Raw genomic sequence first — 18,008 nt, forward strand, 5'->3', positions numbered from 1 at the left:
CGCATTGGGTACCCGATGTGCTTTGGTTGGCCTCATAGCTTATAGTTAGGATTCTGTTGGGGTGATACGGTGCAACTTACAGTTAGGATTCTCTTAGTTGGTTGGCCTCCTAGCTTATAGTTAAGGGATTGCCGTTCTAAAAAAACATCATGTTCTCTTATTCGATTGGTAATGATTTAGACCAGTGGCGATTTCAGAAACAAAACTCAATGGAGTCCCGAAAGTTTTTTCCACTACAAATTATATTTGAATGCTATAATGGCTGTTTACCTGAAAAACTTCTAAAAATACACGAGGTTTGATAGTTAAAAATAGTAGTGTCCTATACAATTTGAAGATTGATTATAACAACACATAGTTGAGGCGTAGTTGGTGCCAGCTTAAAGCTTTCCCATGCATGTAAATCAAGGCTACTCGAAACTTTCTGTCATCATGAATGTCGTCCGCGAAGAAGAATTGGTTGTTGCGATACAAAAATTGACATCATCTCCGTTAAACCATGTGAATGTAATCTTTGTTAACCTGGTAAGAGCCCCTTGGTTACCCCCACCATCAGTATTACGTCGTAGGAAATCATTATTGATGACTTGCTATTGCGTAAGCAGTCCGTTCATGCGTTCGTTGAAATGACCTTCAATATTATTCATACGATTTTTCATAGCTAACATATTACGGTTAAGTGAGTCGATAGAATCTCTGAAAGCATCCATGACTGACTCGTTACCAGTACGTGTAATAATAACCCTCGAGCCCGCTGTTAACCGAAGTCAACAACTTCCCCACATGGGTTATACCGAAGCACGCGTAGTGTCCAATGACTTAATCAGCCCAACAGGATTAGACTTTAATTGTTTACTAGAGTTCACAAAAGAAGAATTGTAATGGCCCAATTTATAATTGCAGCCTACAATGAATTCTTGATGGACCACATAAAAATCTCAAGCTCAATAATTAAAAAACTTTTGGTGCAGCCTAAATCTATCTGGACTTAACCCAACTCGCACCCAAATTCATCTTCACGCGTCTTCATTATCAATAAAAACTAGGGTTCGGCAATTCTCTGCAATTAAATCCAACCAATTATATAATCCAAGATCAGAATCAAGGTCCTTGTACTAAGTCTTTGAGGTATAATTCATCTTATTTTTATGCTAGTTCATGATATTTATGATGATGTTGATATGTTATGGCATCATTTGGGAATGTTATGGATTATGGATGTCTTATGACATCATGTGGATGATGTTATGGATTATGAATGCATTGGCAAATGTTATCAAAATGTGGATCATGATTTCGTATGATTGTGTATGATGATTTGTGGATGATGTTATTTGTTGCTTATTTGCTTTCCCCATACTACTCACTTTGCATAATGTGCTTATCTTTTAGTTGTTATATATAATGTTGTAGGTGCTAAACTAATAGAAGAAAAAGGTGGACATAGCAGTGGAATGGTCCTCTGTAAGTGTGCCACCCTTGATTCTCTTATAAATTATTGATTTGAGACTAGCTTGAAAGTTTGCCCATATTTTGGTGTCATTTGATGGTTTTAATTAGAGAAGTCATATTTGTATGTGGTTTATGAATCTACTACATATAATTTATGGGTTTATCAATGTCATGATTAAGGTTTATGTGTGGATGAACATAAGGTTTTGATCTTTTAAAAATAAACGTTATAATTCAAGCTTTAAAATATTGATATGCTGTATTATTGTACATTGAAATAATGGAAAATAAAGAAGTAAACATGGTTGAAATAAAAGAAATACAATGCATGTTTTATGTTGATATAAAATGGGGGTTTCAATGTTAGAGTTTGTCTTTTACATCATCTTGGTGTGAAAATTTGGGGGTTTCGAACGACTGCGAGTTTTTCAGCTGAATTTTTGTTATAAATCGTTTGGTTAAAAGTTCGTATTAATTTTTTGTTTGAAGATTGGTGTTATGTGTTTATGTTCTAAGTTTTGTACAAAAACTCGTGTTTATCTGATAACTATCTTGTAATTATCACAGAGTTAAAATTTAATTAATTTTTTTTTTTCTTCTTCTTCTACTTCTTCATTAGCAAAATTGTTGTGTGGTGCTAAGATCAGAGTCGACCCCTTGTCACAAGAATGTCATCAATATTATGAAATTCTTTCAACCACAAATAATTTTGACGAAGATTTAGTAATTGGGAGAGCGCTTTTTGGAAATGTCTATAAAGGTGAATTTTTCAACGGAACATGTAATGTTCTTGCTGCCATTAAACGGTTGGATCCCTAATCTAAGCAGGGGGAAGAGGAGTTTCGGGCAGAAGTTGAGTTGCTTCCCAAGTTGCGTCACTGTAATTTAATAACTTTAATTGGTTATTGTAACTATGAAAAAGAGAGGATACTTGTATATGAATATAGTCCACGTGGCACACTTGAAGATCATCTTCATAAACTAGCTACTTCTTTTAGTTTTCGTCAACGTGTTAACATTGTTTAGGTGCGGCTCGTGGGTTAATGTACCTTCATAGTCGTAATGAAATTGGATTGGGTATTACACATCGTGATGTCAAAAGCTCTAATATTATTTTGGTAGATAACAATAACAATAGTTGGGATGCACAAATTGCAGATTTCGGGTTATCGAAAACATCATGTTTAACGAGCCAGCAATTAACTGTTGTGGAAGCGTTTGAACGTCGTAAAGGAGGAAGTTTTGGGTATATGGATCCAAATTGTATGAAAACTGGATGGCTGAATAGGAGGTCTGATGTGTATTCTTTTGGAGTGGTTATGTTGGAAGTGTTGTGCCGTTAGCGAGCAATGGTATCAACTCCTCCTGATAATGAGTATTTGGACATAGTAACTTGTGCTCAACCGTTTTTGAAGAAAAAAAACTTTGAACATATGATTGATTCAGAGTTGTTAATGGGTGGTCACATATCTTCAAAATGTTTGGAGTATGTTGGAATTGTACATGGATGTTTGCACGTCGATCCTATGCAACGCCCTACCATGGATATAGTTGTCGATAGGATCGGGAGTTTTTTGCTTACTATACCAGCAGGCAGCAGCAGCAGACGAAACAAATACTTCACTTGAGGAAAATTATTAAGTTCATATTAAATTTTATCTCAAGTATTAGAAATTAGAAATACATACATGAAGAATGTTGGTTTCATATACTAAGTTTTATATATTATTATATTATATATGTTATAATTCAGTAGGCTTATAACTACCTTTAATGGTTATAAGAACAAAGAGAGAAAAAGAGAGAAGAAGGAGAGAAGAAATATTGATATTGATATTTCAAGATAAATGGTACATCTTAAATGGTTATCATACATGTCTATTTATAGTATAAAATATTACTATGCAAGAAATATAATAATAATAAAATTAACATCCAATCTAGATATTTTATAACACAATCTAGATATTTTATAACACTCCCCCTTGGATGACAATTTTATTAGAGAATAACTAGTACTGCCTCGTTAAAAACCTTGCTAAAGAAAACTCATTGGGATAAAACTTTAGCTAAGGGAAAAAGAGTGCAGCATAAAGTTGACTCCCCCTCAAGTAGGCAACGCCTGAGTTGTTACATCTTCTGAACATGCCTCATGCCAATATTATGAACGTGTGTTCTGAAAATAGCAGTTAGCAGTGCTTTGGTATAAAGATCAGCAGAGTTGTTGATTGAACGTATCTCATTTTAATCTGGTTGTCTTTTACGATATCTTGAGTATATGAGAAAAATCTGAGGTTTTCATCTGAAACTGTATCATCTAAATCTTTTATGTACAAGTTTGGCCCTCGTGATTTGTCTACAGTCTCCTTCATGGTTTGTTCAAACCGTTGTTTCAGTTCCTATTCCCTTTCAGTCTTTTTCTGAGCCTTACCAATATACCATTCTTTTCCATCAAACTTATGACCGTTAAGACCGTTTATAGCTTTAGCGCCTCGTCAGCATTTATGTTTTGTTCTGTCATTTTTGATACTCTTCTTTCATTTGTATTATGTAAGCTGTATTATCTTCATAGATAGTTGTTACGCTTTTATAGCGTTCTAGTCCACAAGAATCAATAATGATTTGTATCATTGATCTTAACTAAAATCATTCCCGAGTAGCTTCATGTAATGCAATCACTTCGGCATGATTTGATGATGTTGCAACAAGTGTTTGTTTTGAGAATGTCATGATATTGCGGTGCCTCCATTTAGGAATACATATCCAGTTTGAGATTTAGCTTTATGTAGATCGGATAAATAATCTGCATCTGTATAACCAAACAAATCTTGTTTCGAGTTGTTAGAATAAAATAATTATAAATCAGTAGTTCCCCGAAGGTATCAAACTATTTGTTTGATCCCATTCCAATGTCTTTTGGTAGGGGCTGAGCTGAACCTTGTCAACAAATTAACTGCAAAAGAAATGTCAGATCTTGTATAATCTATAAGATACATAAGAACCTCAATTGCACTAAAATATAGAACTTCCGATCTGTTAAAATTTTCATGATCTTCGCAGGGATGAAATAGATCAGTGTCAATATTGAGTGATCTAACAACAATGAGTTTGTCTTTAAAAAAAATGTTTTAAAATCTTTTCGGTATAAGTTGTTTGATGTACAAGTAAACCATTAGGCATATGCTCAATTTGCAATCCAAGGTAATACTTGGTTTTTTCAAGATCTTTCATTTCAAAATAATTCTTTAGAAGTTGAATGATTTCATAGATCTCTTTATTTGTTCATATGATGTTAAGAACATTGACATAAACAACTACGATCTCATATCCGAACATTGTTTTTATAAAACATACGTGCAAAATAAGTTTATATTTATACCCTTTTTTTTTATCAAGTAGTCATTTAATCTGTTATACCACATACGTCCCGTTTGTATAAACCCACTTAGAAATCTTTGTGATTTAATGGAATATATTCCCTTGGGTTTTACATTAGATGCTTATGATACCTTAACCCTTTAGGTATATTCATATATATCACTATTAAGTGATCCATACAGATAAGTAGTAACAACATTCATGAGATGCATTTAAATAACTACCAGGTTGATTAAGTATCTAATAAGTAATTGTATCCATTACAGGAGGATAATTTTTCCTCCTAATTCATTTCTGGTCTTTGTGGGAAATATTGAGTTACAAGTCTAGTTTTGCCTTGTAACTTCATTTGCACATTTCTTTTCGGATAAAAATTCATTTGTATCCCATACGTTTCACATCTTTAAAAGTGATAACGATTGATCCGAAAACTTTTCTTTTATCGAGCGATTCTAATTCAGCTCTTATTGCTCCTTTCCATTGAGCTCAATCATGTCCATTTTGTATATTCAATGACAGATTTTAGTTCCAGATCATCATCTTTATTCATGATGTCATTGTAACATTATATGAAAATATCTCATAGAGATTTTAGTTTCATTTCGGTTCCATAATATTGCATAATTTATCGTAATTTTAGTATTTACATTTATCAATATCCTCTGCAGAAGGAATATTGATTTGTGGTTCTTCTTGAACACTTTCTCTTACCTCATTATCAGCTGATTTTCTTTTTCGAGGATTTTTATCTTCGGAACCAATTGATCTTCCACGTTTGATGCGTGGCAAAGACTCAACAGTGACATTATTGCCATCTTTTGAAATTTCAGTTCGAGCTGGAGCATTTATCGCTGGTATATATGATTTAGTCACTTTTTTATATCTGTAAATACATAAAGTAATTAATTTGCAAGTTCTTGCATATGCATTATTTTTGAACTTTCGTTTCACATTCTTTTGTGCGAGTTCAATATACCTTAATTGATGTTCACATCATGAAGCATCATTTTATTTTTTATTTTTATTTCTCCCCCTAATCTAGGGAACAATGTTTTATTAAAATGACAATCAGCAAAACGTGCTGTAAAAACATCACCCATCATGGGTTCAATATATCTTATGATTGAAGATGTTTTATATCCAAAATATATTATCATCTTTCTTTGAAGAACCATTTTATTGTGTTGTGGTGATACAATTGGAACATACACTGCACAACCAATGTTTTAAGGTAGAAAATATTTGGCTCTTGGCCAAAATCAAGTATTAAGTGAAAATATTTACGACTTCCACATGGTATAATGCGAATTAATGTCGCAGCATGTAAATTTACATGTCCACATATAAATATTGAGAGATTTGTACTCATTATCAATTGTCTAGTTATTAGCTGTAAGCGTTTATCTATTGATTCAGCTAAACCAATTTTGTGTATGCACATGAGCAACTGGATGTTCAACAACAATCCCTGTAGATATATAATGATCATTAAATGCTTGAGATGTTAACTCACCAGCATTATCAAGTCTCATCCTTTTAATGGTGTAATCAGAATAATGTGTTCTCAATTTAATAATTTGTGCAAGAAACTTTGCAAATGCCATATTACGGCTTGATAACATATAAATATGAGACCATCCGCTAGATGTGTCTATTAGAACCATGAAATATCAAAATGGTTCACATGATGGATGAATTGGTTCATATATTTTACCTTGAATTCTTTCAAGAAACATTTGTGATTCTTTTTCACAATATACTTTTCATTAATCACCATATGTGTTTTTTTTTTTTTTTTATAAATCACCATATGTGTTTTTTTTTTTTATCATATATCCTTTTCACCATATACGCTTTTAATCATATGCGCTGTGTTTTTCACCATATGCGCTTTTAATCATATGCGATTTTCATCATATGCGTTGTGCTTTTCATCATATTCGCTTTTTATCATATGCGCTTATCATATGCGATGCGCTTTTTATCATATGCGCTTTTTATGTGAATAGTAAATTAATTAATTTCGTTTTACTATTCATATGAATTAATTTAGATTTACTATTTTGTTAATTGAGTAATATATATATACATCATATACTTGTGACTCCGAAGGCTCAAATGAATTTGACCATATAGTTATACGTTGTACCTTGCACATTAATTTTCAGTAGAAGCTTTAGATGCATATTATTTTCAGTAGAAGCTTTAGATGCACTTTTTTTTTTAATCACCAAATACCACAAACACTTTGTTTGCGTTTGTTCATAGTCATCAATGAAAACCATTTTCTTTAATTTTATTTTATACAATAAAATTAACGCATCATTATTCTTTTCAAAAACAATAATCTATTGTTATTGTTCACTTGTGCCATGTTTAACAACAAAAGTCAACAACCTCTGTCTTGTTTGTTGTGGCAACCAAAAACAACCTTTGCTTTTGTTACCGAGAATCCAAGACCAAAAAATAATTAATTTTTAATTAATCTTTTATCAAAACCATAAATGATTTTATTGATCTACGTTGATATGGCCATAAAGAATTGACGGCTGACCTACTTTTGTAAGTGTATTTCGGCTATCATCCCGAAAACGCACAACGAACTTTTTTTTTTTTTATGAACTATTTGTTTCATATCTAGCTTAGGCAATTATTGTGAACATTTGGTCCCTATAAGAGCATTTATTTTTTAGACTTTTAGTTGATTTGTACTTGTCACAATTAGGGATAGCACCCGCGGGTCGTGGATGCGGATCCATTGGATCCATCACCCGTACCCGCAGATTTTTTTTAAGAGACATCCAATTGAACCCTTGTTCGTTGAAACAATTTGACTATATTTTTACTCCCCATTATTAAACGGGCCATTTTGATGCACACTCTTTAAAAAATAATTTGTTTTTTAAGTTTTATTATTCAACCTCCTTTTTTCAACGGTCACGTTTTTAACAAAACATTTGACAAGTTTGGAAAAAAGTTTTTTATTGATTATCATCAAAAGTTTTCTATTGTCACTCTACTGGATGGAATTATGGCATACAACCAAAATTGCAACCCAACACTACATAAGAACAAAAAGGTTGTTTTTAATTAACATATGTATATGTGTTAAACTCGGAATAATAATAACTTATTTTAGAAAATTAACATAAGACATGTTGAAACATTTTTGTCACATTTAGCTCATCAAGTCTAATACTTATCATTGATAGATTTTATCACGTCTAGGAGATGTTTACTTTTTTCTTGTATTAAGTCCTACTTTCATTTACCTTTGTTTGGAAAAAAGTTTTTTTTTTACTTTGCTTTCCCCCTTTCTGTAAAACTCATTTAAACACTTTCTTTGTTTTTTTTTAAAAAAAAACTTCCTTTTTTTTACGTTACCCGTAAATTATAAATATATAAAAAAAACTTTTATTTAAATTTTTTTTTCTAGTTTTTAAAAGGCCACTTGACCAATTTTTTAATTCTTTCACAACACCTGATATCGTGATCGTGACCTTTCACCAAAGCAAGAGATATTCTTGATAAACTAAACACGGACTCGTGTTTGAAATTGTCGGCCACAAAAAAATTCATTTGATAAAAGTATATATATTTTTTTTAGTTATAGAAGGAGACCACTTCATTTTCAATACTTCATTTTTGACAAAAAACTATTCCATTTTACCATCCCCTTTTTTTCTTACTTTAACTTTTAAGATATACTTTTAATAAAAATACAAACTACTTTTTCTTATTTTAACTTTTAAGATTTACTTTTAATAAAAATACAAACTACTTTTTGTATTTTAACTTTTAAGATTTACTTTTAATAAAAATACAAACTATTTTTTTATTTTAACTTTTAAAATTATAAATTTAAGAATAAACATTAGTATGCATGAAATAAATAATGATTAATTGCATAAGTAATCATAAATGTTAGATAACATATAAAGACCCCGTCGTATTCGTATTGATCGGAATTAATCTCGACCCATGGTACCGTGTTGTCAAATGACGTGTTGCGTACATAAAGTACCGTGTTGTCAAATGACGTGTTGCGTACAATCATGAGGTCTTATTAACATAAATATAAATGTTAGTGAAGTTAATAAGAGTTAGATTACAGAAAATATAATTCAGGTGGTATAACCGACCATATATAACTTAAATAACATAAATATAAATGTTAGTGAAGTTAGTAAAAGTTAGATTACAGAAATATAATTCAGGTGGTATAACCGACCATATATAACTTAAATAACATAAATATAAATGTTAGTGAAGTTAGTGAAGTTAGTAAAAGTTAGATTACAGAAATATAATTCAGGTGGTATAACCGACCATATATAACTTAAATAACATAAATATAAATGTTAGTAGTCCAAAATTTGATATATTCGAGTCTGAAAATTATTAATAATTTCATACCTTGATTAGTGATTCGTGATCGTTTAAGATATCTTTTAATTACACTAAGCTTTTCGTGCTGATAACGTGTTATAATTCAGTAGGCTTATAACTACCTTTAATGGTTATAAGAACAAAGAGAGAGAAAGAGAGAAGAAGGAGAGAAGAAATATTGATATTGATATTTCAAGAGAAATGGTACACCTTAAATGGTTACCATACATGTCTATTTATAGTATAAAATATTACTATGCAAGAAATATAATAATAATAAAATTAACATTCAATCTAGATATTTTATAACAATATATAATATAATACATATTAAGTTCATTAGTTCAAATTGGTGCAGGTTTAATTGTTTCCTTACCACATTTCTTTTTTCTTATTTGCTAAATATTTTTCCATATTATTCATTTATTTACTTGTATATACTATCTAATCAAAATTGGCGCAAGTTCTGTATACATGCGGTACAATAACACATAAGCAAAATGGAGAACTTAAATTAGATAAAAATTGAAACAACTCAAATAGCACTTACAAAAACAGCTGTTGGCACTGAAACATCAATTCATTTTCATATCGTTGCAGCACAAACCGTTCTTCTGATGTTATTATCGTGGTAACAACGCATTTAGTTTCTGAGAAAGGTTCTCTACCTGTTCTACCAGCTCGATGTAGATATTGCACGGCATCTTTAGGTAAGTCATAGTTATATACGTGGGTTGTATCAGGCAGGTCAACCCCTCGACCCGCTATATCAGTTGCCACCAAAAGGTATGATCCTCCTTGTCTCAGTTCCTGTTTTCAATTATTAAACTTGGTCAACTAAGTAATACTATACAATCAAAAGTCAACGATTACATGCCAAACATAAGGTGTTGAACATGTACTTATATATGGGTGACTTCAACCCATTTGACATGTTTTCTTTTCATCTAACATTTTTTAGTATTACCCATCAGAGTTAGTAATAAGTATGGCTGGCAAACAAGACCCATTCTTCAAAAAGATGGGTCACTTGGGTTGACTATGGGTTTCCTTTGGGTTCATCTAGATTGGTGATTTAAGCATGATACTAGACCCAACAGATCTTTCCATTACCGTCTTCTAAATTAAAAGAGGGTTCATTGGGTTTGCGAAACGGGTTTGAATGGGTCTGTATATTATTTTTCTGAAAGGTTGTTACCTGACTCAACAACCAAGAAATTGAGTTCCATCCATTTATTTTCATTACCTTAATGAATAGAATACAATAAAATATTCCTTTTACCAGTTAAATAAGATTGTAATAATAAGCATTTTAGTCAAGTTTCTTTTTTATAAACTTTAAAAAATTACTATAAAATATTTTATACTTAAAAATCTATTACGTCAAAATTAAACGTAAAATGTAATCATAAAATTAAATATAAAAGGTAAACGTAAAATAAAACGTTGACGTAAAATGTCAACGTAAACTATTAAATTTAATGTTTAAAGTAAAAACGTAGAAAAAAATCTTATAAAGCGAAACAAAAAAGTAAAACCAAAACTGAAACTGAAAACTGAACGTAAATGTGAAATTGAAAGTCGATATTCAAATCGAAAAGCGAAATAAAAAACTAAAACTGAAAACTAAATTGCTAAACGCGAAGCCGAATGCAAAAGATAAAATTGAAATTCGAAACTGAAATGGGTCTCGACCCAACCCAACCCAAAAACGTAAGGTGAAAAATGGGTCTCGACCCAACCCGACCCAATCCGACCAGGGTCTCGACCCAACCCGTTGGGCCCATTAAGAAACTGACCTGTTTCGACTCATGACCCGTTTCAACCCAAACCCATTTGATCCTTGATCCAACCCGAACCAACCCGACCCGTTTGCCAGATATGGGCATAATACAAACCGACTCGTTCGTAAGTAAATGGGTCAAAATTGCCACACCTAGTTGTCAACATGACAAAGAGAAAATAGTGGAATAGAACCATAACTCCCAAGATTCCATCAAATATTTAACAAGATATCAAAAAAAACAAAAATCATATACAGAATGATGAAGGGTATATTGATCATTGGGTACAGGTTTTACTTACAGAAAAAGAAGCTGCTCTAGAGTTGAAATTTAACTTTTCCTCTAAAAGCAGAATTTCATGACTCCCGACATATGAATTCTTCAACGCATCAATCACAATAGTAGTTGCCGGTGCATTTCCCGCTTTCTTCGACTTCTCAGACTGCACAATGATAAATGTATTACATATTTTTTGACTTAATTTTTAGCCTATTATAGCTATAGAATTGACCTGGGCAAAAAAAAAAAAAAAAAAAATGTAATGTTACTAATGTAGGACTAACCTGTTCATTAACAAAAATAATGGCAGACTTAGGTGCATCAGATTGCAACAACAACACCAACGCTGAATGTCTTTTACTTCTATTACATATCTGACCACCATCATAAATGTTTGGCAATCATGTTTTTTCATAATTTAAGGGAAATGAAACAGTTCATGTAATAAACTATTAATTTTGAATAATAAACGATAATGCTTATGATTATAACAATTGCATTTCAGACCTTTCAGTTATTATGAGAATCAGATGATCACAACCGACTCACCAAAAATCGGTGCTGTATACGTGCAGGCATTGGTTGAACAGGATTTGCATGTACATGGACAACATCAGCCTGTTGTGGCAAACGAAATACATATGAATATTTAGAAATCAGTAACAAAATATTTAATATATCTATAAAAATGATGACCTATTTCAGCAAACCTTGGTCCACTTCTGCTGTATACAGTCATATTGAAACCGCCTATGCTGAGGAATTGATGCACTAGCAAATATTGTTTGACGATTCTTGATCGATGAGTAAGATATAAGTAGCTTTCGAAGAAGGCTAACTTGTTGTGAAGAATTAAACATGAAATCAACCTAAAAGTAATCAAATCAGATGCTAAATTACATTTGTCAAAAAAACAATAACAAAATGTGACATTCAAATAAAACAATGTAACACATAAAGATTCATAAGTACATACCTCATCAATTACTAGCACACGCATTGATTCTAGTTTGATCATATGCTTTTCAACCATTTGGCACAAGCTTCCCAAGGTTGAAACAATTATTGTAGGCGGCTCAGCCTGCATTCATATTAAAACTTTGTAAAACTTCGTAGGCGTGTCACGCGAGACGAAAACGCAATACCTAGACTCAAAACGTAAAAGCGAAACGGAAACAGAAATGCGAAATGGAAAAGCCCGAAACGGAAACGTGAAACGTAGCGCGATGAAAACATTGATTTTAATAAAAAGCTTTTACCTTTAACCAACTTTTCTGTCTTTTTAACGTGCCACCATCTAGAAGAGCCATAATAGTGCACGACTTATCTTCCGTGACAGGTTGATCAGACTTTGCAGCCAGCGTTCGAGCAACTTTTGCAACCTTTGATTATTTAATAAAATAAAAAATCCTGAGACAATGCTATATGTATCATTTATATTTATATCATATGTTTCAACACATATAATAATCATTTTTAATCTTACTTGCATTCCCAGCTCCCTAGTTGGTACGACAATCAATGCTTGTACTGCCGATCTTTGTGTGTTTATTACTGAAAAAATCAATAATAAGTACGCCAACGTTTTCCCTGAACCTGTCTGAACAACCACATAAACAATAAAATTAAATAAACAAATAAATAAATTGCCACGTTCAGAAATTTATGCAGTTAAGCTATATGCAACCTAGAAAGATGCTTGGCCACTTTAGGTTTACCAAAAATTCACAACGATGTTATATGATAATGTTCATCATTTTACTATGTTACATAAGGATAAATTAATTAAGACTGCAACAAATCTTAATAAACAATGTCCTATATATCTACACTAGCATGAATGTATGTAGTTTTTATCTAATCTAATGAACAAGGTAGAAGAAAATATATTTGATAATTTCATATTCGTTGCCCTTCATGAAAATAAGTGATATAAATACCCATTAGAACTTTGGACTACCCAATCCAGCCATTAGCCAATTAAAATATATATTTCAAAATAAATATAAAGGTGAACCGAGACAATTTACAGATTACAAACTAGTCTTAAGCACATTTTCACCTGGGCATGAAGAATACAATCGCGACCAGAAAACAAAACCGGTAAAGCTTGTCGTTGAATCTCTGTTGGTGTACGGAATCCAACTTCTTGAACCCTGTAACATTGTCAATCAGATCAAACAACATACTACATCAAGAAATATTTGGCGCCAATTTTTTTTATTGTAACAAGTCACAAAGTTTGTAACCACTTATATATAAGCTTATGAACAGTTAAAAAGTTCATCATACCATAATAATGGGACTAAACTTTAGTTGGGTAACAATTAGTGAACAAGGTTGCACATCTTGCTACTGGGAGTACTCAGTTGGGACTTTTTGGGGAGTACTCGGCCACTTGGGATTACTCAGATGTTGACCAAGTTTGACTTTGACCGAGTTTGACTGATTTTCCGAGTAATCCCAACTTTTGGCCGAGTTTTTACCAATTTTCCGAGTAGTCCTGAGTTTGACCTTAATTTCAGGGGAATACAATATCATTAAATCAGTAAACTGCAAGAAAATTTAAATGAGAATAGTTACAACCTTAATCAATTAAGACTGAAATCAATTGTTTAGTGATAATCGATACTTCAATCAGCAAAAAAAGCTAAGAGAAAGAATTAGCTAATGAAGATGATGATGATTAATTACAACATTTGGGAAGGAAAGGAGGGTTTTCATTGATATGTGAGTATGGAAACAATGGAGACGCATATCGATGATTATTCCCTATAATTAGTAGTACTAATTAAAAGTAAAGAACTAAAATAGAAAATAAGTATGCAAACTTCTTCAATTTCCTACAATGGTAACAGCATGAAACTCAAGTTTCAATTTTTAATATATCCGCATCAACTGCTGACCAGAAAGTACTAGTTTTCATTATCTCAATCTATATGCAACACTACTCACTCTATATGACAGACCATTTGGCTTCAATCTTTTTGTTGAATACCTTAAACTGTCAAATGGATTTTAGGTACCATTTTTTAATTATGAAAAAACTTATTTGCCTTAAGAAGAAAATAAAAAGAATTAAGTAACTAAAATGAAAAATTTGGTAAAAATTGTGTACAGTATCCTTGGGCAATGCACAATTATTATAAAGCTTCAAACTTTGGACAGTCATCTGTACCTTTATGATAGTTGTATTATGGGTCTCAATTGTTTGAATTATAAGTACTAGTCTTAATCAATTGTCTGAATCACAGTAACCAAACAAAATCTTAATCGTGAACAGCTAGGGTTTATCTAATCAGATTATCAGAAACAGATTACATAAAAGGTATATATCTGACCTGTTTAAGATATGATGAGGCACGTGATGTTGGCATATATCTCGAAGCGAAGCCGATTGTTGATTAGCAGCAACAAAATGTGTGGTTTCTTGATTTGTTGATAAACAATCAGAAGAAGAAGAAGAAGATGTAATTGGGGAAATTGAAGATGGGTGACTAGTGAACATGGAAGTTGGTTTACGTTGGTTAAATAATGGAGGGTTTCTTGATTTATTGTTATTAAAATCAGAATTAAAATTGAAATTACAGAAAAAAGGGAAGTTCCATTTTAGTAGCATTTTAGTCGGAAAAGAAGAGGCCATATGGTCTGGGGGATCCTAGTGTGAAAAAGATTTAAGTTTTAATTCAGGTTTCTTACTTTGTAATTTTTTTTTTTTTTAAAGAAAAAAGAAAGATGGAGGATAATTATTATGAAAATGATCAGCCCCATCACTTTATCGGTAATACTAGAGATAAAACAGCGTTTGTTGCTTGATTCACGCACACATCGCAAAGCTCCACAAACAGCGGAAATGAGGCGTTTGTGGACATTTGTCTAGCGCCGTTGGTGAATGTGAAACGCTGAAGAAGAGGGTGATGTCTGATGAGTTGACGTGATCTGATTGGCTATTTCAATATCGTCGTTTGGAAAATAGTTTTAGGCTTTTCTTCCTATATAAACACATTATATTATTTATGATTTTCACACTTCATTTTCATAATTCATTGTTACATTTCATTCTCACAACCTTTAACACAATGAATTTCTTAGAAAAGGAAATTCGCGATAAAAATGTACACGATCAACTACGCAAGGATCTAACAGATCATATTTGAGGGCTTCCAACAAACTTTCGTACTACAAACTAGTCGTTATATATGTTTAATTTTTGTTAATTTAATGTATTTTTTTTTATTTTTAGGTTTTTTATGTTATTGTAATGTTTTATTCTTATGAATTTTAAATTATAAATATACATTTTAAATAAATTTAAGTATTTTATTTAAAACTTAAAATCAAAATTAAAAGCCACGTCCCAGTCATCCTTTCTTACAAACGCCCCTCATTACAATTCCCTCAGCGTTAGTCTTCCTACCCACGCCTAGGTGGCAAGACAAACGCCCCAAAAACGCTAGAAATGGGCGTTTGTGGGCGAATTAGGGTGGGAAGTAGGTAGATCTGAAACACAAGAGTGAGGGGAAATGATGTGAGGTGGCGGCTTGTGATTGGTTCCAGTTATTTTTCTCTCTTCAATTTTTAATCATTTACACCTTAAATACTAATAAAATTTTAACACATCACCCACAAACTTTCTACAACCCTCCCAACAAACGCCCCCACTATTTATGAAGAAATATGATTTTAAACAAAGTAACTCGGATCATACACTCTTTTTTAAACGAAAGGAAAATTTATTACATGCTTAATCATTTATGTTGATGATATGATAATAACAGGAAATGATAAAGAGGAAATTTCTAACTTAAAAATGAACTTATTTAAAGAATTTGAAATGAAAGACTTGGGTAGACTTAAATATTTTTTGGGGATTGAGGTATTACGATTCCAACAGAAAATATTTATATGTCAAAAGAATTATATTCTTGATTTTCTTGCAGAAACAGGTATGATTGATTGAAAACCAGCTGATACTCCAATGATTCCAAACCAAAAGTTATATATGGAACATGAAGCTGATCTTGATGATAAAGGGCAATACCAAAGGATGGTGGAAAAACTCATCTATCTTGCTCACACTCGACCAAATATAGCTCATGCAGTTGGAGTTGTGAGTCAATTCATGCATCAACCACAGGTCACCATATGGAAGATGTAATGAGAGTCATCAGATATTTGAAGAAAACAACGGATCATGGAGTTGTTTTTAAAAGACATGGACACCTAAAGACTCAAATATATACAGATGCAAGCTGGGCTGGAAAAAAAGGGGATAGAAAATCTACGTCCAGATTCTTCACACTTGTCGGGGGTAATTTAGTTGCATTGAGAAGTATGAAACAAAAGATTGTCTCCCTTTCAAGTGCCGAATCAGAATTCAGAGGAATAGCCAAAGGAGTAGTCGAGGCCTTATGGATCAAGAAGCTACTAACGGAGATTGGTATTCCTCCAAAATAAGCCATTCAAATCTTATGCGACAACGAAGCAGCCACTGCCATATCAGAAAATCATGTTCAACATGACCGAACTAAGCATGTTGAAATTGACAGACATTTTATCAGAGAAAAGTTAGATGGTGAAATTATTTCTCTTCCATCAATCAGATCAGAGCTAGCCGACATTCTCACCAAATCAGTCAACGGGAGACTCTTTAGCGAAGTTCTTGGCAAGTTGAACATTGAAAACCCCACTATTCAACTTGAGGGGGAGTGTTAGATTACAGCTACAAAAGCAACAAAGTCAACAAAAAGTCAAATTACCATATTTGGTAATTTGACTTTAGGATCAGAAGTTGTGAACTTCATCACTTCCCAATTTAGAGATCACAAGACCGCATTTCAACGGATACAAAACTCTGCACAAAACAACAACTTTTCCATAAATGTAAAAGGGGGTTCCAAAGCTTAATTGGATCCAAACCCTAAATAGAAATAGCTGTTAGAAGTTGTGGTATATAAACAACACTTGCCAATGTAAAAAATTAATTAAAATTGTATCAATTCAAGCTCAATAATATAAACTGATCAATACAAACTCATTTTAATCTGTTAATTCTTACAAATTAACATTAACAAGTGTGCAATCATTTTTATATAATAATAAATAAAATAATAATATTTGTACATGGTATCCAAGCTAGGCATGTGGAAAGATACTGTCATTTGAAAATATCAACTTAATTTTTGTATATGTTTCACAATACGCATTTTGTTATAATTCAGTAGGCTTATAACTACCTTTAGTGGTTTGATTCTTAATGTTATAATTCAGTAGGCTTATAACTACCTTTAGTGGTTTGATTCTTGATGTTATAATTCAGTAGGCTTATAACTACCTTTAGTGATTTGATTCTTGATTAAGAATACTAATAATGAAGTGTAAGAACAAAGATGATAATGGAGAGAAAGAAAGAAACACTTTGTAAGTGTGAGAAATGGTGCAAGTTTAATGCTTGCATTCATGGCTATTTATAGCAAAAATATCACAAGTTTAGGTAATACAATAATATTACTTTTGTGTATCAATAATTGACTATCCATTTATATATATATATTTATATATTATAACACTCCCCCTTGGATAGCAATTTTGTTTGTTGAAGATCAACTGTAAGTTACTGCCTCGTTAAAAACCTTGCTAAAGAAAACCCAGTGGGAAAAACTTTAGCTAAGGGAAAAAGAGTGCAGCATGGAGTTGACTCCCCCTCAAGTAGACATCGCTTCGGTT

At 32.0% G+C, this 18,008-nt stretch overlaps 1 protein-coding gene and 1 long non-coding RNA gene across 2 annotated transcripts; one reads left to right on the forward strand and one right to left on the reverse strand.

The window, feature by feature from the left end:
* The first annotated feature begins 992 nt into the window (after positions 1-992).
* LOC139898212 (uncharacterized) lies at positions 993-3,034 on the forward strand. Its single transcript, XR_011776915.1, has 3 exons — positions 993-1,128; positions 1,414-1,464; positions 2,072-3,034. It is a non-coding gene; the product is annotated as an uncharacterized lncRNA (long non-coding RNA).
* Positions 3,035-9,652: 6,618 nt separating this feature from the next.
* Positions 9,653-14,884, reverse strand: LOC139898213 (DEAD-box ATP-dependent RNA helicase 58, chloroplastic). The gene is made up of 10 exons (XM_071880938.1): positions 14,624-14,884; positions 13,345-13,438; positions 12,769-12,882; positions 12,542-12,664; positions 12,259-12,363; positions 11,993-12,151; positions 11,832-11,900; positions 11,567-11,656; positions 11,305-11,445; positions 9,653-10,029 (listed from the first exon to the last, which is right to left on the reverse strand). Exons 1-10 carry the CDS (start codon positions 14,788-14,790, stop codon positions 9,766-9,768), a joined length of 1,326 nt encoding a protein of 441 aa, XP_071737039.1. The 5' UTR covers positions 14,791-14,884; the 3' UTR covers positions 9,653-9,765.
* Positions 14,885-18,008: the final 3,124 nt, after the last annotated feature.

The sequence above is a fragment of the Rutidosis leptorrhynchoides genome, chromosome 3, assembly GCF_046630445.1.
Source record: "Rutidosis leptorrhynchoides isolate AG116_Rl617_1_P2 chromosome 3, CSIRO_AGI_Rlap_v1, whole genome shotgun sequence".
Lineage (NCBI taxonomy): Eukaryota > Viridiplantae > Streptophyta > Magnoliopsida > Asterales > Asteraceae > Rutidosis > Rutidosis leptorrhynchoides.

Bases quoted from the DNA above. Each gene is read 5' to 3' on its own strand.
- LOC139898213 (XM_071880938.1), bottom strand. From the start codon at position 14,790: ATGTTCACTAGTCACCCATCTTCAATTTCCCCAATTACATCTTCTTCT. The intron at 12,364-12,541 runs GTAAAAGCTTTT...ATATGAATGCAG, and splicing joins GACAGAAAAGTTGGTTAAAG to GCTGAGCCGCCTACAATAAT. The intron at 10,030-11,304 runs GTAAGTAAAACC...AATTGAAAACAG, and splicing joins CTAGAGCAGCTTCTTTTTCT to GAACTGAGACAAGGAGGATC.